At 40.2% G+C, this 25,498-nt stretch overlaps 1 protein-coding gene across 1 annotated transcript in view; it reads right to left on the bottom strand.

Annotated features, from left to right (window-relative positions):
* The window catches only part of CDH17 (cadherin 17), a 101,438-nt gene that overhangs the window by 2,886 nt on the left and 73,054 nt on the right, over positions 1-25,498 (bottom strand). Inside the window, exons 13-17 of the mRNA XM_024115913.1 lie at positions 10,731-10,975; positions 8,799-8,929; positions 6,415-6,657; positions 1,270-1,386; positions 1,022-1,135 (exon numbers count right to left, since the gene is read on the bottom strand). Of these exons, the coding sequence (XP_023971681.1) occupies positions 1,022-1,135; positions 1,270-1,386; positions 6,415-6,657; positions 8,799-8,929; positions 10,731-10,975 (850 nt within the window). The remainder of the gene's footprint in view (positions 1-1,021; positions 1,136-1,269; positions 1,387-6,414; positions 6,658-8,798; positions 8,930-10,730; positions 10,976-25,498) is intronic.

Raw genomic sequence — 25,498 nt, 5'->3', positions numbered from 1 at the left:
ATTCTATTTTTAGTTTTTTAAGGAACCTCCATACTGTTCTCCATAGTGGTTGTATCAATTTACATTTCCACCAACAGTGCAGGAGGGTTCCCTTTTTACCACACCCTTTCCAGCATTTATTGTTTGTAGATTTTTTGATGATGGCCATTCTGACCCGTGTGAGGTGATACCTCACTGTAGTTTTGATTTGCATTTCTCTAATAATTAGGGATTTTGAGCATCTTTTCATGTGCCTCTTGGTCACCTATATGTCTTCTTTGGTGAAATACAAGTAGCTCATGGAGACCAACAGCAAAAAAACCAAACAATTCAATTAAAAAATGGGCAGAAGAAGTATCTACTTCTAATACTTAACTTGTGGTGAGGACACCAGTTGAAAGAGGGTAAGGACTACAGTAGGCACTGAGCTGTTTACAAAAAAGAAGACAGAGAACTCTGCTGTCTAGCCAGGCCAGGGGCCATGGCAGAGTGAGGCCTGTGATGCAGTGGAATTATTCAGAGATAATAAAGAATCAAGGCCCACAGTCACGAAACATAAAAAGGGGAGTTCTGCAACATTTCAGGTATGCCAGCATCTCCACTGGAAGGCTAGCTCCTACATATTCCAACAATGGCAGACTAGACCATAAGCTCTGTGAGTGAAGGATCTGTGTATGTCTGTCACTATGTTCCCCACCAAGCACAGTGCCTGACACATAGCAGAGGCACAGCTACTGCATTTTTTTCTCCTTCATCATGAAAGCTTAGTAACTAGGCATAAAATACAATAATTAATTCTTTAAAGCCTCTTATGTTGTATTTCCCAAACTAACCAGCAAGGCAGTGATAGGTAGAGGGTGGTACTAAGGCAGTATCTCCCAGTCAGGAAAGTTGGATATGGTTTACTGGTGATCTATATTCTTGGTTATTGCCTAGATTGCCATTTGAGCAGCCCCAGACCAGTCCATGAAGTCAGACCCTGATGTGAGCTTGTTTCCAAGGCCCAGAACAGAAATCCTTGAATCTGAGAAATTATACTCACCGATGACCAAAAGGGTGCTAAGGAGTATACCAACTGTCATGCCCACAGTGGGTATCCCAGGCATGTGACCTGCTGGCTGGAAACACCTATCTTCCACACACTTGCAGAAAGTAACTGAAAAACAGAACAATATTTTGTAGATAAATTTTCGAGCAAACAATTGCAGAATCCCATCTCAAAGACAAGAATTCCTACAAAATACCATATTGACAGACATTATCCCAAGTTGCCTGCAGCAAAATATCTACCTGGTAAAGAGACAGTCCCTTCCAAGGGTGGCCAACCACCATCACTGATGCGGACTGGGATGTGGTAAACTCTCTCCTCAAAGCCCGTGTGCTTGGTGGAGAGGCTGGCATGAGTTCCTGTCAGAATAGGGAAAAAATGACTGACATGAAAACACAACTGCAGGCCCCTGGATGAGCAGGAATAAAGCTCATCTCTGTATCATATAATACTGAAGTTGACTAGGAAATGGTTAGATATAAGTATGAGTTAAACTACCAAAAGTATTATCACTCCACAGGTACCCTCCATAATGTGAAAAAGGATGCTAAAGCATCCTTCAAGTTCTCAATTCATGACTTCTCTGTATAAATGAATACTAAATATAGTAGGTTGTCATTACTCGTGGTAGTTATGTTCCATATAGTGGCTGCAAACACTGAATTAGAAAGAGAAAACATATTTGAAGAAATAACTGCTAACTTTTTTCCAAATTTGATGAAAAGTCGAAATCCTCAGATCCAAGAAGACAGACAAATCTTAGGAAAAAGAAAAACGAACAAAACTACTCCAAGGCACACGATACTCAAAATTACTTTAAACTAGTGAAAAAGAAAATCTTAAAGACATCCAGAGAAAAAAGACACATGACATTCAAAGGAACGAAGAGGAAACAATACAATCCAGAACACAATGGAGAAATATCTTTAAAGTACTGAAAGAAAAAAGTCTCAATAAGTTTAAAAGTATTCCAGTCAAATGTTCTCTGGTCACTACAGAATTAAATTAGAAATCAGTAACCAGGAATATGTGGGAAATCCCCACATATATGAGAACTAAATAACCCACTTCTAAATAACCCATGTGTCACAGGAGAAATCTAAAGGGAAATTAGAAAGTATTTTGAACTGAATGAAAATGAAAACATATCAAACTTTATAGAATACAGTTAACATGACACTAAGAGATAAATTTATAGCACCAAATGCCTATGTTAACAAAGAAAAAGTTCTCATTTGCCTCAGCTTCCATCTAAATAAAAATAGAACAAGAAGAACAAGCTAAATACAACATAAGAAGAATAAAGGAAATAACAAAGATCTGAACAATGAAATACAAAACAAAAAAATAGAGCAAAATCAATGAAACCAAAAGCTGGTTCATTGAGAATATATCAACAAAATTAATAACCTCTAGCCAGCTTGATAAAGACCAAAATAGAAGCAAAATTTTCCAATATCAGAATGAGGTGATATCACTACATATTCTGCAGATATTAAAAGAATAATAACATTATGAATAACTCGTGCCAATAAATTAGACAAATCAAATGAAATAGAAAAATTATTTGAAAGATGCAAACTAACAAGCTCAACCAAAAATAAATCTATAATTTGAATAGCCCTATATCTATTAAAGAAATTGAATTTGTAGTTAACTTATGGTAAGGACACCAGTTGAAAGAGGGTAAGGACTACAGTAGGTACTGAGTCCTACTGTAGAAAACTTTGGGCCAGAAGCCTTCACTGGTGAATTCTATCAAACATTAAGGAAGAAATAAAAAACAATTTTACACAAAATTCCAGGTAGTTGAAGACGTAGAACCCTTCCTAACTCCTTCTATGAAGCCAGCACTACTTCTGATACCAAAATCAGACGAAGACACTGCAAGAAGAGAAATATACAGACCAATATCCCTTATGAATATAGATAGAAATATCCTTAAAATTTTAGCAGATCAAATCCAACCGCATATAAAAATGCTAATATTTCACCACCAAGTAAGCTTTATCCCAGGAAGAGAAGACTGAATTAACATCCAAAAGTTGATTGATATACTTCTCCAATTAACAGACAAAAACAACAACAACCAAAACCCCAAATCAACCATACAATCATCTCAATAGATGCAGAAAAAAACACCTGAAATTTTTAGCACCCATTCCTAATTTAAAAAACTCAAAAAACACCTCTCAGCAAGTTAAGAATAGAAGATAAAGTCCTTAGTCTGATAAAGGGCATCTACAAAAAACCTATAGCTAACTTTATACTTAATGGTGAAAGACTGTGAATGCCTTCTCCCTAAGATTAGGAACAAGCCAAGTTGTTTCTGCTCTCACTACCTTCATTCAACATTGTCCTGAAGATTTTAGCCGCTAAGAAAGCAAACTAAAGATATAAAAGCCATCCAGACTGGAAAGGAAATAAAACCTATAATTCACAGACAACATGACTGTCTATGTAGAAAATCTATGAAAACGTAAGAAAAAGAGGGAGAGAGAACTTACAAGTGAGGTCAGCAATGTTATAGGCTACAAGATCAATATACAAAAATCATCAATTATATTTCCACATCCTGGAATTACTTAAAAATTTAAAAATTTTAAATATTTAAAATAGCACAAACATATGAAATGCTTAGGGGAAATTCTATAAGAACTATACATTGAAAATTAAAACACATTGCTCAGAGAAAGTAATGAAGACCTAAATAAGTGGAGACATAATCATATTCATGGATTGGAAAATTCAATTTTGTTAAGATGTAAATTCTCCCCCAAATTCAGCTATAGATTCACACAATCTCAATCACAATCTGCATAGGTTTTTTTTGGGTAGAAATAGACAAGTGCAATTCTAAAATTTATATAGAAATGCACAATAAATGTTTTGAAAAAGAACAAAGTGAGGACCTTTACACTACCTGATTTCAAGTCTTATTATTGAGCTGCAGTAATCAAAACATTAGAGTATTGCTATAAAGACAAAGAGAGCAATGAAACAGAAAAGGAAGTCCAGAAATAGACTCATATATATGTGGTCACTTGATTTTTGACAAAGCTGCCAAGACAATTCAATGTGAAAAGGATATTTTCAATAAATAGTGTTTAAACGATTAGATAGCCGTAACTGTAAAAGCTAAAACTATAAGACCTCTGGGAGAAAAAAAATTAGAAAAATTTAGTGACCTTGGCAAAAATTTCTTAAACAATACACAAAATAGTCACAAATTATAGAAGAAAAAATCAGTAAACCAGATGTCATCAAAAAAATTTAATTTGCTCTTCAAAAGGCACTGTTACAAAATAAAAATGTAAGCCATGGCCTGGGAAAAAATATTTATAAACATATATCTGACAAAGAACTTGAATCTAGACTATATAAAGAATGTTTATGACTCAACAACAGAAGCCAAACTGCTAAATATTTTAAGCAGGCACAATATTTGACCAGACACTACACCAGTGAAGATATATGGATGGCAAATAAGCATATGAAAAGATGTTCAACACCATTAGTCATTAAGAAAATATAAATTAAAACCATAATGACCCAGCAATCCCACTACTGGGCATATACCCTGAGAAAACCATAATTCAAAAAGAGTCATGTACCAAAATGTTCATTGCAGCTCTGTTTACAATAGCCAGGATATGGAAGCAACCTAAGTGTCCATTGACAGATGAATGGATAAAGAAGATGTGGCACATATATACAATGGAATATTACTCAGCCATAAAAAGAAATGAAATTGAGTTATTTGTAGTGAGGTGGATGGACCTAGAGTCTGTCATACAGAGTGAAGTAAGTCAGAAAGAGAAAAACAAATACCATATGCTAACACATATATATGGAATCTAAGAAAAGAAAAAGGTCATGAAGAGCCTAGGGGTAAGATGGGAACAAAGACACAGACCTACTAGAGAATGGACTTGAGGATATGGGGAGGGAAAAAAAAACCAAGTTAATGAATATGTGAACAACTCATATAACCATATATATATAAAAAAAACATAATGAAATACTACACTCCCACTACAAGGGCTAAAATTAAAAGGACTGAGCATAGCAAGCATTGGGAAGAATACTAAGCAACTAGATTTCTCATTCACTGGTGGGAATGTAAAACTACAGACTATTCAGGAAGCAATTTGATATTCTCTTACTGTATAGCTACCATATGATGACTTGTAGGTATTTAACCAAGAGAAATGAAAGCATAGCTCCTACAAAACACTTGTTCACAAATGTTCATAGCAGCTTTATTTGAAAAAGCAAAAATTGGAAGCAATTTAAGTAATAATCAATATGTTAATGAATAATAAATCATGATATAGTCATACAATGGAATACTATGCTACAATATAAAGGAGTGAAGTGTTGATATATGCAACAACATGGTGAAATTCCCAAATAAGTATACTAAGTGATAGTCACCAAACAAAAAAAGAGTACATGCTGTTATTTTATTTAGATAAAATTCTTGAAAATGCAGACGAATCTAGAGTGACAGGAAGCAGATCAGTGATTACCTGGGGGTGAGGGATGGACAGTGTAGGGTGGAAAATAGGGATTGCAGCAGAGCATGAATAGAACTTTGGGGGTGGTGGAACTGTTCTTATCTGATTGTGCTGATGGCTTCAATGGTATATACATATATTGATTTTTATAAAATTGTATGCTTTAAATATGTGCTGTTAATTGTAAGTCAATTATATTTCAATAAAGCTCCTTTTAAAAATCATGATGAGCGGGTTTCCCTAGTGCGCAGTGGTTAAGAATCCACCTGCCAATGCAGGGGACACGGGTTCAAGCCCTGGTCCGGGAAGATCCCACATGCTGTGGAGCAACTAAGCCCGTGCGCCACAACTACTGAGCCTGCACTCTAGAGCCCGCGTGCCACATCTACTGAAGCCCTCATGCCTAGAGCCCATGCTCGGCAACAAGAGAAGCCACCACAATGAGAAGCCCGCGCACCGCAACCGAGAGTAGCCCCTGCTCGCCGCAACTAGAGAAAGCCCGCGCGCAGCAACGAAGACCCAGCACAGCCAAAAATAAAAATAAATAAAATAAATAAATTTATTTTTAAAAAATCCTGATGAAACCTGTTTCTCAGCTGCCATTGGAAATTTTGCAATGTTGCTCTGATTGTCCAACTATTCATGCACACTAAGAGAGATGTTGTGTATTAATAATCTTTCTTTCCTCCAAACCCCGGGGGCTTTCAACCCTCTGGAGGGCTTGCCTGTGCAAGTTTCCACAGCATGAACTTCCTTCCTGGAGCGTGGAAGAAAGCTCTGTGTTGAGTGCTGCATGCATACCAAAGCAAATAAAAACTCATTCTATCGCCCATCAGTGTTTCTCTCGATGTTCTTTTGACAACTCACCATTGATTTTGGAAACTTCCCAGTCTTTTTGTAAGCTTTCACTGCCAAGGGAAAATGTAAAGTGTCGACCCCGAAATGACTGCTGATCATCATCATCAGTGGCCTCGAAAATGAGACTTCCGGGTGCTTTAGGGGGATAGCAGAAGAACAAGCCTGTGTACTCCTTGACCAGCCGCGGCGGGTTGTCGTTCACATCCCTGAGGGTCAGGTGGAATTGCGCCGTGGAGCTCAAGGAGGATCCACCTAAGGAATTGAGTCATTGAAATATGGTATCTGCTTTCTCATTCTCCTCTCAATAAGAAAGGATATTTCCTTTTCTTTAAAAAAAATTTACAATTGAGACCTAGTTTCATTTTCTGCTTAGAAAGTCTTGGTAATAATAAGAATTATGTGCTCATATTTTACATACATTACTTCAAAACAACACTGGTGTACATTTACAGATGAGAAGACTGAGGTTCAGAGAAGTTGTGTGACTTGCCCAAGGTCACATAGCGGTAGAGAGGCTTCCAACCCAGGGCATCTGACTCTAGAGCCCACACCTTTCATTGCTCAACACTGACTTAGGCATGTTCGTTAAGTTTTCTCAGGCTCATTTCTTCAGCTGTAAAGCGTGACTTTATGAGGATCTGACATGAATTCTTAGAAAATTGTACAGAGCTGTACAAATGTTATTTGCTGTTGTATCGTGGAGAAAATTTTGACCTCTGTAGCCTGAACAATTGGTAACTGTGTGATCATGAGCAAGTTACTTCTCAGTACCTTGGTTTCTTCATACATCAAATACGGTCAATAATAGTACCTACCCCATAGTGTTGTATGAGGGGTAAGTGCTTAGAACAGGACGGTCAGTACAGCGCAAACACTTACTGTTCGCATTCTCCCTGATGTTTCTACAATTTCTGACTCCGACCTGCTTCAATTCCAGTAAACCCTATTTGCCTGCTTTTCTTGTCGGCTGTCTCCTTAACCAAAGGAGGAAGTCATTTCATCAATGTGTATCATTTCAGGGCCAAGAACTGCAAACAGAGCAGGGTTTTGCACCCTGGTTTTGATTCATGAAACTTCTAAAATGTGAGAGGCCTTTAGGACACATCCAAAGCGAAGTGCTGACCCCACAGTACATTTTAGCAGAAGGCACAGCACAAAGGTTTAGCCAGAAACGTCGTGCTGATTAAATCAGGAACTTTTAAATTGAGAGTTAAATTCATGGCGTGTGATAGTGGTATGTGCTAGAAGCACGTCAACTAGAAGTAAGAGAGAGAGCCAGTCCCCGACCTGCCTCAGTGAGGCCCGTCCGCTCACACACCACCATTCCAAGTTCGACACACGCTTCTGCATGTCTACCCTCATTGGTTTAACGTGACTGCAGTACTTTTGTTTTTCTTCATCTTTTCACAGACAGGGACCATTTTCATGATTCCCACCTATTGGAATCTTCCGCATTCCAGCTCCCAACCCTGGGCTTCACATTTTGAAAGTTTCCTTCTTTGGTATACAACTATATTTATTTAGTCATAATTTGTTCAATTCTAATTTTTTGGTAAGCCAGGCAGATATATTTATTATCTAATTAGAGGCTCTGACCAGCATAAGATCAACAGACTCCCGACTCCAAGTTGGAAAATTCCATTTAAACATAAAGAAACTCAGTGTTTTAATCATGAGCCTTATCAGTGGTAAGCATAATATTCCTGTGACTTTATTTTTATAGCTATATAAGATTCAAACATCCTTCGCTTATCTTTATAATAAATCTTTCCTTTCAAAAGTTCACCTGGTTTCATCAAAACAGATATCCAGGGCCACCCAAATCTACCTAATCAGAATCTGCAAGGTGAATTCCTATCTGTACTGAACAAGCTCCCGGGTGATTCTGGCATATATAAAGTTGAGAACATTGAACAAAACATTTTATGTTTCAAAAGGACGAGACCTTGGTCACTGCAATTTAAGCCTGAAGGAGCAAGTAATAGTCTAGGTCAGCAGGGCAGTGGTTTGACCCTGTACCCTGGAGAAACCCACAGCCACTTTGGAGGAAGGGAGGTAGCTCAGTGGGGACACAGGAACCTTCCTAGAAGCTGTGGTCCCTTCAGGACACCACAGAGTGAGCAGCAGCCCTGAAGCCTAGCCAGCCTCCAAGTGCATCCCTGCCTGAAAGAGCCCTGCTACCGGGCATGGGGGTTCTCATCTTGAACAAAATCGAGAAGGTGTGAGCACTTCTCTCCACTTACGTACCCTTCTCATTTTTCCACTGTAAGATATTCTGACAATTTGACCCAGTTTCCCACCCACCTCACCCTCCTTCCCATTTCTACTGATGTAGCCCCTAATCATACCTTTTATTTATTATTTTTAAAATTTATTTATCTATTTAGGCTCACCTGCTTCTGTTGCCACCACTTGTACCTGATACAGACTTTCAGCTTCCCTGTCCAGCGGAGCCACACTAAAGATCTCGCCGGTGACGGGGTCAATTTTTAGCCAACCTCTCTTGTCACCTCTTAATGAATAACTTTAGTAAGAGAAAAGAGCAAAAGGAAGCCCACGTTACTCTGCATGAAAATGTAAAGATAGTTTATGCATCACTATGCTATTATATCAGCACTATCCCTTGCATATTACTGACAACATATTTAAAGAAGCATGATCTAATATTATTACTACTTTATTTGCATACCATCTGCCTTCAAAGAGAGGATTTGTTCATCCTTGCAAAGCGGTTTTTGTACTTGTTTTAAAAGAAAAGGTATAGTCACAAACTCTAGCAGAAAAAAAAGTTAAACTTTTCTGGCAATCAAAGAATTTCAATTAAAACAACCTGGAATTATCTTTTAAAATTGATCAGCAAACCACCCCCTCTCAGGAAACTTGAACACTCATTGGTGGAAATGTGTGAATGGGTGGATACTCAGAGGCTACTGGTGGGTGGCGCGGTGAAGTCCTCATTCAGCAGACATCTACTGAGGGCTTAGCAAGTATCAGGCTGTGGACCAAGAGAGGAGATCACAAAAAGGGGTTCTAGGCCAGTGGAGGAGACAGACACAGAGACCGATAATTCCAGTAAAATGTGGTGAATACAAAGAGGCCATGTGGAATCCCAAATAAGTTAATGGGAATCAGAGAAGTCTTTCTGAAAGAGTAGATGTTAACTAAAGCAAGAAAAAGAAGGATGCTTTAAGCAGAAGGAATTGTACAAACTAAGGCTGAGAGGCCAAGGAGTAGCTTAGGGTGTGGAGGCATCAGACATTCCAGCAGAGGTGGGATAAAATATCAGTAGGACGCAGCGGATGGCAAAAGATGAAGCCAGAGGAATTGGAAAGAGCTGCATCATGAGAAGCAGTGGGCAGCCTTGCCTAAATGATCGCTCAATGGGGGGCAAAACTCCCCTTAAATGTTTAGAGGTGCTCAAGGACTTGTCATTCATAACCACATGCATGGGTTTTAAGTCATGCTAAAATATTTGTCATGCCATGGACAGTAGGACTGATGTTATACAATAGAAGCAAAAGATCTGGGTTCAAGTCCTATCTGTGTGCTTATTAACTAGATGATCTTAAAAAGTTTATAGATATTGATACAGATATGGATACATACACATACATATGTTATCTTGGAAAAATTAATTATCATTGTACATATTTAAGGCAAATCTGTGTGGGTTCTACTGCACTGAAAAAAAAAAAAAAAAGCTTGAGAATTGCTAAGATAGAAAGAGTTACACATCTGGTTTAACCTTCTTAGCCCATGTACTCATCTCTCCACGGCTGAGTTCTGGAAGGAGTCTTGTTGCCCCAGACCTGCTCTCTGCAAAGCTAAGGATCCTATACAGCCCCCTTTGAGAAGATTCCCTTCACCCTGTCAGGTGGCTGAGTCTGCCCAGTCAGGTTTTTGCTTTATTCTTCTGTTTAGAACTCCAGTCCGCCTTAGGGGCTGGAACTCTTCCCCAGACCCTGGTCCCATGATTGGTCCAGACAGAGGGCCTAGCTTTGGACAGCCCAGTCTCTAGACCCCCACCTCCTGAACTCACCAGCTCTCAGTTGGGACCTGCAGTAGGCAGGCTGGGGTGGAATCTGACCCGCTTCCCGCTTGCCCGAGCCTGGATTCTCACTGATGCCCCCCAGGGTACTGGCACCTGCCAGAACCAAGGGCAGATTCACCAAGTGCACTGGGACATGGCCTCAGATTGCTGGCTGCTCCCTTAGGGGAGAGTCCTGGAGTCAGGGCAGCTTCTCTGCCCCTCCCAGCCCTCCTTCCTCCCCACCATCTGTGGTCACAGCGCGCGGCTAGGCCTGCCCAGCACTGCTCTCCTCTACCTTATGTCCAGACCTTCCGGATCCTTGGCAGTCACGTTGCCCACTTTAGTGCCTTTAGCCACATCCTCACTGACTTTTGCTTGGTATACTTGTTGGGAAAATTGTGGTGCTTCATTCACATCTGTCACAATAAGTCTGAATGTAGCAGAAGAGTTGGCATGGTACTGTACACCAAGCGCCAGAGGCTCAGGATTTTCTGCTTGGAACACAATATTGTGAATGGCTACTGCTTCAAAATCAAGAGGCTGTGTAGGGAAAAAAAAGAAGGAAAATTAATTGGGGGATAATTAGCTCTCTTAAGATTCATTCCCTATGTTCCTTGAAAAACGCTTACAGAGCAGCAGTTCTTAATCTAGTGTCAGCAAAAACTTACTTTTCAGGATAATAGAGCCATGGAAAAGTTTTTGCTGCAGGACTTGTCAGGACTTTTAATATGCTAATGTGTGTTCTGACTCTCCTAGAAGAGGAAATCAATGCAACACTCCTCAAATTTATTAACCCTGGAGTCATTCATTCATTCAGCAGAAACTTACTGATTCTCTCAAGACGGTTCTCAGAAGTCATTGGGAAATGCTTATGCAGAGATTTTCACATTGGTGGAGGATGATTTCCCAGAAACCTCAGGACTCAAACCTCAAAATAAAAGACTTTAAACTCATGGAGGGTGGGAGAGGTTAGCAGAGACAGTCAAGAGATCTATAGTCTGCTCTGGTTCAACCCTTGTCGGACAGGACCAGGAATGAAAATCAAGAAACTAATTTTGGTTTAATTTGAGGAAGAATTTAACGGTTAGGGCTACCCAAGACAGAAAGAGTTGCTTCAAAAAGCAAGTTCCTAACTCTGGAAGCTTTCAAGAATAGGCTTAAACAATACATGTCAGGCTAGCATAAAAGGCCTTAAGTATCATTTAAGCAATTGTTTTTTTTAAAAAATATCACCCAAACGATTGGTTTACATTCTTTTAAGGTTCCTCCTCTCAAGGCAGAATCCATAATTCTATGGGGAAAAAGTCCTAATCCTAGAGACCTGCTGAGGAATGAGACAGACCCTAAAGTAGGTCTTCTAAAGGGGGGAAAAAAAGGGTTTCCTGGAATCCATGAACTCCTAGAAAACAAAATCTAAATATTGTATTGTTAAAAAAAAACAGGAGGCCCAAAATGGGGTCACTTGTGCTAAACCCCATGTCAACAAACCAAACTTAATACCTAACCTAATTACAGTCTCAACCCCTACCCAGAAATGCAACCTTTAACCAATCAACCTGGAATTACCTCATCAGAACCAGTGAGATAATCTGCCCAGTAGGCCCTTTTGTTCCCTTTAGGAGGGCAACCTTGCCTGAAACAATGCATTCTTTGCTAATAATTTCCTTTTTCTGCCTCCTTTCTGCCTTTAATAACCTCTCCTTTTCTACAGCTTGGCGGAGGTTCTTTCTATTCGCTAGATTGCTAAGGCCCAATCCATTAATTGTTTACTAAAGCCAGTTGGATCCTTAAATTTCCTCAGTTGAATTTTTGTTAACAAATTTGGTGGCAGTGGTGGGATTGAAGGAGACTTACAACAGCTTTGAGGACAATGAGAAACACAGTGGTGGTACCCCTCAAAAACTCTAAGTTCACTGTCCTTCTTGCCATTTCCAAGAGCTGGGGGCAAACCCCGCTGAGCTCCACTCTCTTTGTGTTTAGCTCCTGATCCAATCGGCTTTCCAGTCCAGGGCTCAGTGGGTCAACTTGAGCTGGCAGATGGGTCCATGCAGACTCTGAGTCCCTAGCCCTTGGTTCTGTCTGAAGTTCCCCTCGGTTGTATAGAATCCCTTTCCCTAGTTCCAGTCCACAGTCCCCATTTACTGGAGTCTGTTGACTTAATCCATGCTGGGAATTGCTGATGGTGTGCACAACCTTCTCTTGGTTACATCTGGTGTGTTAAGGTGTACATGTTTGTTTGTCTTATTTTGTGTAGATAAGGGCTATTGCTAGCAGAGATCTCAGAAGCCAAAAAAAAAAAAAAAGCTGCAAAATTTGGTGGGTACAGATGGAGCATTTAAGGGCTGTTAGAGTGCTTACCACCTAACTCAAAGACTCCTATATTAGGATAAGTTGGTCATAGAACAGGTTAGATTGATACAGACCACCTGCCAACCTAAAGAAAATTTCTGTGCAACAAGGTACAATACATGGTAAAACAATGCACAATCCCCAAGTCAGTGGCACAGCCCTTTTAGGTATTAGTTCAGTATAGCTAATGGGATCCATAAACTCTAAAGAGTTAAGTGTGCCACCTTCCAGCATACCTGCTTATTTTACGTCTAAAAACTATGTCTCAGGAGCTATAAATACCTACAAAAAAATGGCCAAAATTTTACTAAAGACAACCTAGAATTTTGTGCATAAGAACTTGGCTTGGTAACCATCAGACTGAGGTCCCAAATATGGCTGAGCAGAAAGTAATGGAAGTTGAACTCCATTTGCTGCTAAGGGTCCTAGCAAACTGCTGCCAGCCCTCAGGGGGATGACAATGACCATCATGAGGAATGTTCCAATTAGATAAAAGCATTTAAGAATTGCACTTAAAATCAAGGAATACCTATTTTAATTGGCATGCAGAAGCCTCCAAAAGACTTAAAAATTCCAAAATAGTGTCATTGAAAATTTCATTGCAAAAGGCTAATAAAAAATTAGAGATACAAAAGGTACCCGAAAAAGACTATAGGACTGACATAATTCCTACCGCTCCCCTCCGTCCTCCTTTATTTGAATATTCATTCTGGTAACCTTCTGTCTGAATTACCTCTCTACTCTGAAGAAACTATTAATTAGTTACCTTTTATTAATAAAATAAGAGCTTGGCTTGGCTTTCTGCCTACCTAGGGCAAGCAGGCTGTCAGTTTTTTCCTTTCACTATCTTTGGGAGGAACTCTGGATCCTGGAAGGGTAGTAACCTTTGCACCCTCTTTGAGGATACCTCTTGGGTCCATGGAGTTCTTTAATACTGCCAGAAACATTTACCATTTAAACAGGCTGAAAACTGACAAGCTATTTATGATGTCATTTAGGTTTCAACCCAATTCCTTGAGGAATCAAGAGCAATTCTTTTCATCTTACAAATCTTTGCAAAACTAGATATGCAGCTCTAGAGGAGATTCAAAGTTCACCTATTCCTTTTACCAATCTCCAAACCTGCCTATTTTATCTTAAAAGGCTTATAACTTGCATTCTTTCCCTGTGCCTCTGAGATAAGTACAAACTTCAGGGAGGTAAGTTTTATCAGAAGAAAAACAAAAAGGGGAAAGGTCATTTGAAATTTAGGACCAAAAAAAGCAACTAAATTCAACTCTTTTAATAACTAGTAAAATAGAAACGATAAGGTCTCTGCATCCGTCTGTATGTTCGTGTGTGTCTACATATATGTGTGTTGAAGATGTATGGTATTGCTAAAACTCATTTACAAAAGATTTCTATTTAGCTGGCTTAAACAAACAAGCATTTATATAAATTTAGTCTTCATAGAAAGTCTCAAAAATATAATAGAGGCTAATCCAAATGTTTTTCAGGTTTATATATTCTGGGAAAATATTTTATATCAAAGTTAATTTAAAGTTGCTGGTTTGATTAAAATAGAATGTGTCTAGAATTACACTGAATATAATACAGGCACACAAATTTTATTCTACATGGGTTTATTAGTCAAATAAGTCCATGCTATTTCTGTTACAAAATTTGTCAGCAAAAAATGTAAAAAAAAATAGCTTGGGGTGATGGCTGACTTTGTCTAATGTCTCATGAAGTTTTCATGGGTAATCTAAACATAATAGTTGGGAGCAAGTGATTTAGATAGATGTAAGTGGGGTAAGAGTTTTTAGGTAAACTTTTTTCTGCAATAATTATATTTTATGGTATGTGTACTTAGTCTCCCAAATCTCTTTAATAACTTACACCCTTAGCATTTTGCTAAATTAAATGATAGAAGTTCATTGAATATCTAGATCACTTCTAAATAATATAAAATACTAAAACATTAATTACTGAACGTAGATTTTTACCTACTTTTGGTTTCCTTTTGCAGAGGAACTAAAGATATTTGGCTCTATTAGTATATATGGTTTGTGCCACATTAAAAATTTTACTATGAAGAAGCATGTATTTCTAAAAATTATGAAATGTATTCACAAATTTGCTAATCTAAAGAATGCTAGTGTAATAGTTCACAACTGATTACTAAGTTTTCACTATAGATTAAGGTTTCTAAGGGTTAAGAATTCTAATATATGCAATTTAAAATAATAAGAAACAACTCTGTATGCAAGGAAAATTGGATATGTTTTTTGTTTTGGAGTTGGTTTTTTTTTTTTTTTTTTGGTTAAAAAGGGTATGAAGTATGGAGATACATTTTGTTGAGGGAAATAAAAGTGATTTTGCTCTAAAGTAAAACTAGTTATTTCAAAATGGAAAGAAAAAAAAGGACAAACTATGGACATAGGAAGTTAAGAAGAATGAAAGAGAGAAAAAGAAAAAGAGGAAAAAAGAGGAAATCTTGTGTGGTCAAGTTGGCTAAAAATTAATTTGTTATTATAAGGGTTTTAAAATAAGCTTTAATACCAGTAGTATACTTATGTAAAACTAAAACTTAATTTTCTTTCCTCTGTTAAAAGGACAAAGTTTTATTAGATTTACTAATAAATGAGATCTACTCTTAATAAGAAATTTAAACAAAGTTTTTTCTTTATCTTTAAAATAACCTGCCTGGAAAGCAAAGATTTTGTGTTTTATCAAAATAACTTTTTGTGTTTTATATCTTTATTATCAGGTCTTTGATTACTTAAGTAAACTGAGTCTTTCCGATATTAAAAGAGCAAAGTTTGGCTCAGAAGTATGTAACTTATTGCATTTGCTCTTGAAACCTTTTATTGTCACTTTGGATAATTAAGTGGATAATTAAGTATTGTTTCATAATGATCTGTGATCCTTTTTAGCCAAGTGTCCAAAACCTTTTGAATTTTTTGGCAAACTTCCCCAAATCAAATTCTAAGTGAAGTTTTTTTGACCTGGAAATAACTTTGGGATTTTCCAGAGGGCCTTTGGAAAACTCAGAAAAGATTTCTTCTTTCTCCTTATAAAAAGAGAGATGTTACACTAATTAGGCTTATTTGATATGTTAAATTACATGGGAAAAATCGTCAAACAAGTAATACCGAGCCTTCTTTATGTTATATTTATATAGGTACATGTTATAAGTGTTACAGAAATGGGATAAAATTCCTGGAAATCTATTATTTCCTGGTATGATGTTATCAGTCATAATTGTAATTATTATCTTAAACATTACATATTACAAAAATAACCAAATTTCCTTGTCAATTCCATTGTAATGAATTCTCATCAGATCTTTAATAATGGTCATTTTAAGGATTTTGTCATTTACAGAGAGTTACTTTTTTATTCTAATGCTTTTGTAAAAATGTTCCTACAAAATTGCTTCATCTTCAGAGAAATCCATAAAAAGGACTCTGACAGGTATTCTAGAATACAGGTTTCTGCTCATTTTAAGATCATAAAACTAAACTGAGTAAGAATTTCCAGAACTAGTGGAAAAACTAGATTCAAATAGAGCAAGTATTAATTACATTGGATTAAATAAACTGAGGAGGATGATTGATTATAATTTGTATGACTTTTAAAACACTGCTGGTTCCTTAATGTTTTGGTTTTCCAGATTTAAAGAAATCTTTTCTCTTAAGCAATCTATCACTTACAGCAATTGATACACTATACCTTTGTAAACAAAAATGACATTTTTTTCTACATGATCTCTCCAGAATTCAGAAACTCTTAATGTATTCTTTTCATGGCAGTATAGGTAGTCATTCACATAAGTTCAATAAGAATCTGTTCTCCTGTAATGGAACACAACTGGAAACATTGACCATATTACCAAGGCTTGGACTGAATTGTCACATTTGAGAGAGATGTACATAGACTCAGAGAGTACCTTGTTTCCAAGTTTCCAGCAAAGCAATCCTAAAAAGAGCTTATATAGTCAATCACTATTCCTGCTGCACTCATGTAAATAATCAAGGCAAACTTAATGCAAACAAATTAAGTTTTAGTGAGATTATCCTTAAAAAGAATTTTTTTAAAAGCAGGAATAACAGCTTAAATTTAGTAACTGCTTAATAAATTATGTTTGCACCTTTATCTATATTAGATTCTAATCCTGCTAATTATCTTTAAGGATTTGTTATATACCTGTAAACTGGACTGGATCCTTAATTTTTCTACTTTCCTCAAATATCTGGCTACAACTTTCCAAACTAATGTTTCCAGTTTTCTCCCACCCTTCTGAATTGGGATCACTAAGAACAAAGACTGCCCTTGAATCTCCTTGGAAGGGACTATACCAGGTCCTCCTCACTACCCAGATGGCAGCCAAACTTCAGGGTCTTAAATGTTGGATACACTTCTCACAGCTGAAGAAGACTCCACCTGACATCTGGTCTTATACAAATGCTGGAAATCTCCAAATCAAATTGACTGGGAAGAGAAGTATCTGACACTGAGGTAGATGCTTCCTTCCAAGACACCACATCAAGACTTCACACTTCAACTGAACAATAAACTTTTTTTTTTCTTTCCCTTTCTTTTACTCTGGCATTGGCCTGGAAAAGTAACACCATCATCTGTATCTTCCAGGCCATTGCTAAGGGAGGTAACCTCTGAAATTTAAAACAACTACTATTTCAGGCTAGGAGAAAACCTAACTGACATCTAGCTTGAACAGTCAAGTGCAACCATCCCTGCAAGTGAATCTATTAACAGTGCCACCTTGGTGGAAGTGATTTGTGTCCCGACGGGATTTATCTCTGTCTGTGGTGGTTGTCATTCTTCTTATGTACCTAGATGGCTGGTACATATCAGGCAATGTCTCTTAGGTTATCTAACTGTTCCCCTAACTGTTCACAAACTGAGACACCTCATTGGTTGACTCCCCTGGATTTACATCATTGAGTTAGAAAGGAATTATCAAGAGGTATTCATGACTCAGGATTCACTTCCTTTAGCAGGGCCATACTTCCCCGGTTAAGAGTATATGTAAATGAGAGAAAGAAAAAACAGTATATGTAAATGAGACTAGATCAGGAACTTTTCCTTAACTCTTGAAAATATTGAAAAATCCTCTGTTAGAGCAATAGGTGTCCAACAAAAAAATCTTTAGACTTTCTGGCCAAAGTTGTTCTTGATAATAATATAGCCCTTGATTCTCTTTTAGCTGAGCAAGGTGGTGTCTGCACTGTGGCCAAAACCACCTGCTGCACCTGGAGTAACACTTCTGGGGAAGCTGAAATTCAGTTCCATAAGGTCACTGAGCAAGCCACTCCTCTTGGCTTAAAAGGGTGACTCCTGCAATGGAGTCTTTCTTTGACTTATTTGATTTGATTGGTTTGGGTCTTGGGGACCATGGATCCAAAGTGCACTCCAAACACTGGGAATTATCCTGCTTGTTAGATTCAGAGTACTCTCCCTCATGTGCTGTATTCTCTCAAAAGCATTAAATGCATGCTCACAACTGCTAACTACCAAGTCTCCCTAAGACTAGAACATCAGAAAAGAGACAAAGAGAATGACCAACTTAAAAATTGTGAACCTGAAGCTGATGCCTGTGACTATCACAGAGATTAAGCAACAAAACATTATGACTTGTGAATACCACACAGAGGATCAACAGAAGCTGAGAGAACTACAGAGAGGTATGTGATAGTGGCATTTAATGCCTTAAATTTTGATCACATCTCTCAGATAAGCTGAGAGTCTGATCAAAAGGGGAAAATTGTTAAAAAGAAACAGCAGGCCCAAAATGGAGTCACTTGTGCTAAACCCCGTGTAAGCAAATCAAAACTTAATAACTAACCTATTACTGTTTCAATCCTTGCTCCAGGAATGCAACCTTTAACCAGTCAGTCTTGAATTATCTGGTCAGCACTAGTGAGGTAATCCACCCCATAGGCCCTTTTGTTCCCCTTAAGGGGGCAACCTTGTCTGAAACAATGCATTCTTTGCTAATAATTTCCTTTGTCTGCCCCCTTTCTACCTTTAAAAAAATCTTTTCTTTTCTACAGCCTGGTGGAGCTTCTTTCTATTTTCTAAATGGGGTGACACTTGATTTATGAAGTATTTAATAAAGCCAATTTGATCCTTAAATTTACTCAATTGAATTTTTGTTGTTTAACAATACATATGTTCATATGTGAATCTTTTGGTAGGGAGAGGATATGTAGCTTTTGTCAGAGTCTCAAAGGTACCCATGACCTCAAAAAGATGAAGGAACCAAAGTAAAGCCCAAAAGGCACATTATAGATTATGGGAACTGCACTGTTTTATTCACTCTTCCAGGCTTGGAGGACCCAGGATCTCCTGGTGAGCTGTCAGCTCTTTAACTTGAGTTTATATCAGTTTCTCATCAGTTAAACAAAAATGGTAGTATCCTTTCATGAAGAGAAAAACTGACACATGATTGCATTAGCTTGGCCTGCCCTTCCCCAACATCTGAAAAAATTCTCCCCCTCAGTCAAAAATTGGCTCAATGCTGTCCTCTCCCTACTGGCTTCCCTGGACCTTCCTCTCTATCCCCAAATGGTTGAGCTCCATGTCCTCTGTAATCTCATCGTACGTAACTCAGGATTCTAATTGTTTGGTTATGTATTCTAGATCCTTATTGACCATGAGCTCTCTGAGAAGAGGAATTGTGTTATATTCTTCTTTGCTTCTCATCACTTCCCTGACATGCAGTGCCCATAGTATATCCATTAGGATAGATAAAAATGAGAAGGCCTTGGTCCTTCTCAAGCCCTTGCAGACTCCAGTGGGAAAGAGATTCTGAAGAAAATCCCCACTCTCTAGAAACCCTCTCCTCCATGTACACACAAACACATACAACATCACAACCCAATTTCTAGCTTAAAAGAAAGTATAATAGAAAGTTTGCCCATATGGAAGAGAAAGAATTATGTATGAAGACTCAAGGTCATTTGAGATAGAAAATAAGAATCAATTGACCTTTGTTAACATACAGGATATAAAATTTTGTAAGCTAGCTAAGATGTAAAAAAAGAGGTTTTTCATAGAGATAAGCACCCACTGCCTGCAGGGCACAACCCCATGATGACCTCTTGATCACTACCACATGGTCTGAAAGGGCGCCCTCACCTGGGGGGTTGTGAGGAGGTGTGTGCAAGCTGGAGCATCTGACTCCCAGGGACCCATTCATCATCTCAGGGGATAAGGGCAGGGGTGTCAAACTGAGAAGGTCTGGTTGATGGAGCAGGAAGGCAGCGGCCCCCAGAGCAAGCCTGCCGTGTGGATAAAGGACACAGCACTCTGTTCCTTGTGGGTCCAGCCACACCCAAGCTCAGACAGGCAGCACAGCATTCTATGTGCTCAGGCAGAGGATGCACACCCCCCATTCTTACCATCAGGTCCTAAGTCCCCTCCCTGGCTTTTCCATCCCTTCATGTGGTCACCAGAGGTGAGGGGTAAAGAAGTGAGATGGTACATCTGCAGATGAGGAGCAGCCTGTGTTACCAGAACAGAACATGTGAAGCTGAGAGAAGAGAGAGATGACAGATGCACATCAAGCTAAGAAGTTGGGACTTTATCCTTGATGAGCAGAGAGAGGAGGTGAGCACAAGACTGACAATGGGGGGCGGGGGGTTGCGTTGTAGAAAGTTAACTCTGGGAGCAGCCATGGGAGGGATGGATTTGAATTTATCTGACCTGGGCAGGGAGACCAATGTCCGTCTCCTGGGAGTCACCCTCCTAGGAGAGGGTGTCAGTGCTCCTGAAACACTTACTGAATGGAAGAATCAGCCTGCCATCAATCAGTCTGCTTAACTTTCACACCAGGAAAAACACTGAACCAAATTTTCCAGGGATAAAATTAGAAATGGAAGATGCTAAATTTACAAATGATAATCAGCAGAGTTTAATCAAGGACAAGCCTTGTCAAACCACGTATACTGTCTTTCATGACATGGCAGTCCTGCAAAGCCAAGTCAAGAGACCCTCACGGCCTCTTGGGATTACCTCGGGCCCATCTGGGCAACTTACTCATCAGGTAAGCTGAAAACACATGCTCATGCCACAATCCCTCTTCTGCATACAACTGCTCAAAAGGTCAAACCCCATGATTTAGATTCAACCTGGAAGCAGAGATGAAGTGCTGAAGGAAAGGAATTGAGACTGGGGATATTTAACATTTTCACCAATCATCAGTGATGAGAAAAAGGTGCACATTAGTTTCCCAGATGATACTCTGGCTGGTTAAAAATAAGTCACGTACTAAGAATTAAAAAGGATCAGCCATAATGAAGAAGTGACAAAATTTGTATAAAAAAAATTATTAAAGCCAAAACAAACCCCTGAATTTCAAGAAAGGGGGTGCCAGGAGAGTTATTGATGAGCCAGGCAGGGCTCAAAGAAATAGCCTTCCTGGCTCCTGACACCTGCTTGGTCCCAAGAGTATGATGATCTACCACACAACAGGTGAGAGCTTGGGGCAGCAGTAAACAGAGAGAGGACAGCACTTCTAAACTTGCTTAATCCTAAGCATCACTTGGGGCAAGTGAAACAATAAAAAATGTATATATTGGTCTCTGCCTCTGGTTCCTGACACTGAGCTCCTAAATCCCTTGGAATTTCCTGGATGATAGGAGCGCCTTTTATTCTAATGAGGTGACTCTTGGTGGCTCCTTGGATGGTTTCAGGATGGGGGCTGGTTACCAGAAAGACCAAGCCATGATTAGAAGCTTGGAACTTTCAGCCCCACCCCGCCCCGCCCCTGGAAGGGTAGAGGGGCTGGAGATTGAGTTAATGATCAATCATGTCTATATGATGAAGCCTCAGTAAAAATCCCCGAAGTAAGGCCTTCAGAGAGCTTGTGGGTTAGTGAACACATCCATGTGCTGGGAAAGTGATACACACCCTAACTCCATGGGACAGAAGCTCCTATTCTTGGGCCCTCCCAGACCTCGCCCTATGTATCTCCTCATCTGGCTGATCACCTATATGCCTTATCATATCCTTTATTAAATAAAAATTGTCGGGCTTCCCTGGTGGCGCAGTGGTTGAGAGTCCGCCTGCCGATGCAGGGGACACGGGTTCGTGCCCCGGTCCAGGAGGATCCCACATGCCGCGGAGCGGCTGGGCCCGTGAGCCATGGCCGCTGAGCCTGCGCGTCCGGAGCCTGTGCTCCGCAACGGGAGAGGCCACAGCAGTGAGGCCAGCGTACCGCAAAAAAAAAAAAAAAAAAAAAAAAAATTGTTAAATATGTTTCCCTGAGCTCTGTGAGCTGTTCTAGCAAATGATCCAACCCAAGGAGAGAGTCATGGGAACCTCTGATTTATAGCCAGTCAGTCAGAAGTACAGGTGACAACCTAGGACTTGCAATTGACTTTTGAAGTGGGGTGGGGGGAATCTTGTGGGACTGAGCCCTTAACCTGTGGGGTCTGATGCTATCTCCAGGTAGACAGTGTCAGAACTGAGTTAAATTGTAGGACATCAGGCTGCTGTTGGATAATGGCTTGATGTGTGGAAAACTCACAAACCTGGTGTCAAAAGTGTAGCGTGGTAGTAATGCAAGAGTAAAGGAGAAACACTTTGCAGGGCACTAAAATTACTGATTTCCAGGTCCTCCCATAAAGAGGCTGAGTCAGCAGTCATTTGACTCTTGGATTAGACAAGTTTGGTCCCCTTGGCAAGAAGCGAAAACACATCTATCCACAGGCAGAATCCTGGCTTCTGCCCTCACTCTAATTAATTAGAATTAAGATAATGCTGGACATTTATTAAATTGACTGCTACCTGCTGGGGGCTGTGTTAAGAGCTATATATGTAATTGCACACTGAATCCTCCAATGTCCTTATCAAGAAGGCGCTGCCATTTCACCAATGTTTCAGATCAGAAAACTGAGGTCTGAGGTTGCAACATTTGCTCAAGGTTGCAGAGCTAGTAAATGGCAATGCCAGGCCCCAACAGAAATCATTTCCTGAAGGGAGTCAGAAGCCTGGGGTCAAGTTCCCAACTCTGCCATCCCTGGGGGACTGACTGTATCTTGCTGTGGGCCTGAACCTCATCTGTACAGCGGGGCTATTTCTGCCTCCCTCAGAGTCGGCGTGAGAAGAAAAGGAGCGTGTGCAGAAGTGCTTCATGAAGCACAAGGGGCTTCAGCTGTGGAGTGTGTGCACCTCGGTGAATTTTACCTGCCGTTAGCACATTTGTAATTCAGATGAACAGGTGCTGATAGAATTCTGATTAAGAAAATATCAGGGAGAGGGCCTTCAAGTTGGCGGAAGAGTAAGACGTGGAGATCCCCTTCCCCCCACAAATACATCAGAAATACACCTACATGTGGAACAACTCCTACAGAACACCTACTGAGTGCTGGCAGAAGACCTCAGGCTTCCCAAAAGGCAAGAAACTCCCCACGTACCTGGGTAGGGCAAAGGAAAAAGAGAAAACAGAGACAAAAGAATAGGGACGGGACCTGCACCAGTGGGAGGGAGCTGTGAAGGAGGAAAGGTTTCCACACACTAGAAGCCCCTTCACTGGGTGAGACGAGGGAGGGGCGGAGTGGTGGAGCTTCAGAGCCACGGAGGAGAGCGCAGCAACAGGGGTGCGGAGGGCAAAGTGGAGAGATTCCCGCAGAGGATCGGTGCCGACCAGCACTCACCAGCCCGAGAGGATTGTCTGCTCACCCGCCGGGGTGGGGCGGGGCGGGGGCTGGGAGCTGAGGCTCGGGCTTCGGAGGTCAGATCCCAGGGAGAGGACTGGGGTTGGCTGCATGAACACAGCCTGAAGGGGCTAGTGTGCCATAGCTAGCTGGGAGGGAGTCCGGGAAAAAGTCTGGACCTGCCTAAGAGGCAAGAGACCATTGTTTCGGGGTGCGCGAGGAGAGGGGATTCAGAGCACCGCCTAAACAAGCTTCAGAGAGGGGCACGAGCCGCGGCTATCAGCGCGGCCACCAGAGACAGGCATGAAACGCTAAGGCTGCTGCTGCCGCCACCAAGAAGCCTGTGTGCAAGCACAGGTCACTATCCACACCTCCCCTACCGGGACCCTGTGCAGCCCGCCACTGCCAGGGTCCTGTGATCCAGGGACAACTTCCCTGGTAGAACACATGGCGTGCCTTGGCTGTTGCTACGTCACACTGGCCTCTGCCGCCACAGGCTCTCCCTGCATTCCATACCTTTCCCTCCCCCTGGCCTGAGTGAGCCACAGCCCCCTATTCAGCAGCTCCTTTAACCCCCTCCTGTCTGGGCGAAGAACAGACACCAGAGGATGACCTACATGCAGAGGCGGGGCCAAATCCAAAGCTGAACCCCAGGAACTGTGCAAACAAAGAAGAGAAAGTGAAATTTCTCTGTGCAGCCTCAGGAGCAGCGGATTAAATCTCCACAATCAACTTGATGAACTCTGCATTTGTAGAATACCTGACTAGACAACAAACCATCCCAAAGTGAGGAGGTGGACTTTGGGAGCAACTGTAGACTTTGGGTTTGTTGTATGCGACTGACTAGTTTCTGATTTATATGGTTATCTTAGTTCAGTTTTTAGCACTTGTTATCATGAGTGGATTTGTTTATTGGTTTGGCTGCTCTCTTCTTTTTAAAATTTTTTTATTTTAATAATTTAAAAAAATTTTTTAGTTTAATAATTTTATTAATTTTATTTATTTTTCTTTCTTTCTATTTTTTCTCCCTTTTCTTCTGAGCTGTGTGGCTAGCAGGGTCTTGGTGCTCTGGCCGGGTGTCAGGCCTGAGCCTCTGAGGTGAGAGAGCTGACTTCAGGACATTGGGCCACCAGAGACCTCCTGGCCCCACATAATATCAATAAGCAAGAGCTCTCCCAGAGATCTCCATCTCAACACTAATATCCAGCTCCACTCAATGACCAGCAAGCCCCAGTGCTGGATACCCCCTGCAGAACAACTAACAGGACAGGAGCACAGCTCCACCCATTAGCAGAGAGTTTGCCTAAAATCATAATAAGTTCACAGACACCCCAAAATACACCACTGGACGTGGTCTTGCCCACCAGAAAGACAAGATCCAGCCTCATCCACCACAACACAGGCACCAGTCCCCTCCACCAGGAAACTTACACAACCCGCTGAACTAATCGTACCCACTGGGGCCAGATACCAAAAGCAACAGGAACTACAAACCTGCAACCTGTGAAAAGGAGATGCCAAACACAGTAAGTTAAGCAAGAGAAGACAGAGAAGTATGCAGCAAATGAAGGAGCAAGGTAAAAACCCACCAGACCCAACAAATGAATAGGAAATAGGCAGTCTAACTGAAAAAGAATTCAGAGTAATGATAGCAAAGATGATCCAAAACCATGGAAACAGAATGGAGAAAATAAAGAAACCTTTAACAAGGACCTAGAAGAACTAAAGAGCAAACAATGATAAACACCACAATAAATGAAATTTAAAATTCTCTAGAAGGAAACAATAGCAGAATAACTGAGGCAGAAGAACGGATAAGTGATCTGGAAGATAAAATAGTGGAAATAACTACCGCAGAGCAGAATAAAGGAAAAAGAATGAAAAGAGTCGAGGACAGTCTCAGAGACCTCTGGGACAACATTAAATGCACCAACATTTGAATTATAGGGGACCCAGAAGAAGAAGAGAAAAAGAAAGGGAGTGAGAAAATATTTGAAGAGATTATAGTTGAAAAGTTCCCTAATATGGGAAAGGAAATAGTCAATCAAGT

The sequence above is a fragment of the Physeter macrocephalus genome, chromosome 15, assembly GCF_002837175.3.
Source record: "Physeter macrocephalus isolate SW-GA chromosome 15, ASM283717v5, whole genome shotgun sequence".
In the NCBI taxonomy this organism is placed as follows: Eukaryota; Metazoa; Chordata; class Mammalia; order Artiodactyla; family Physeteridae; genus Physeter; species Physeter macrocephalus.
This window is presented reverse-complemented; position numbering and strand designations above follow the sequence as displayed.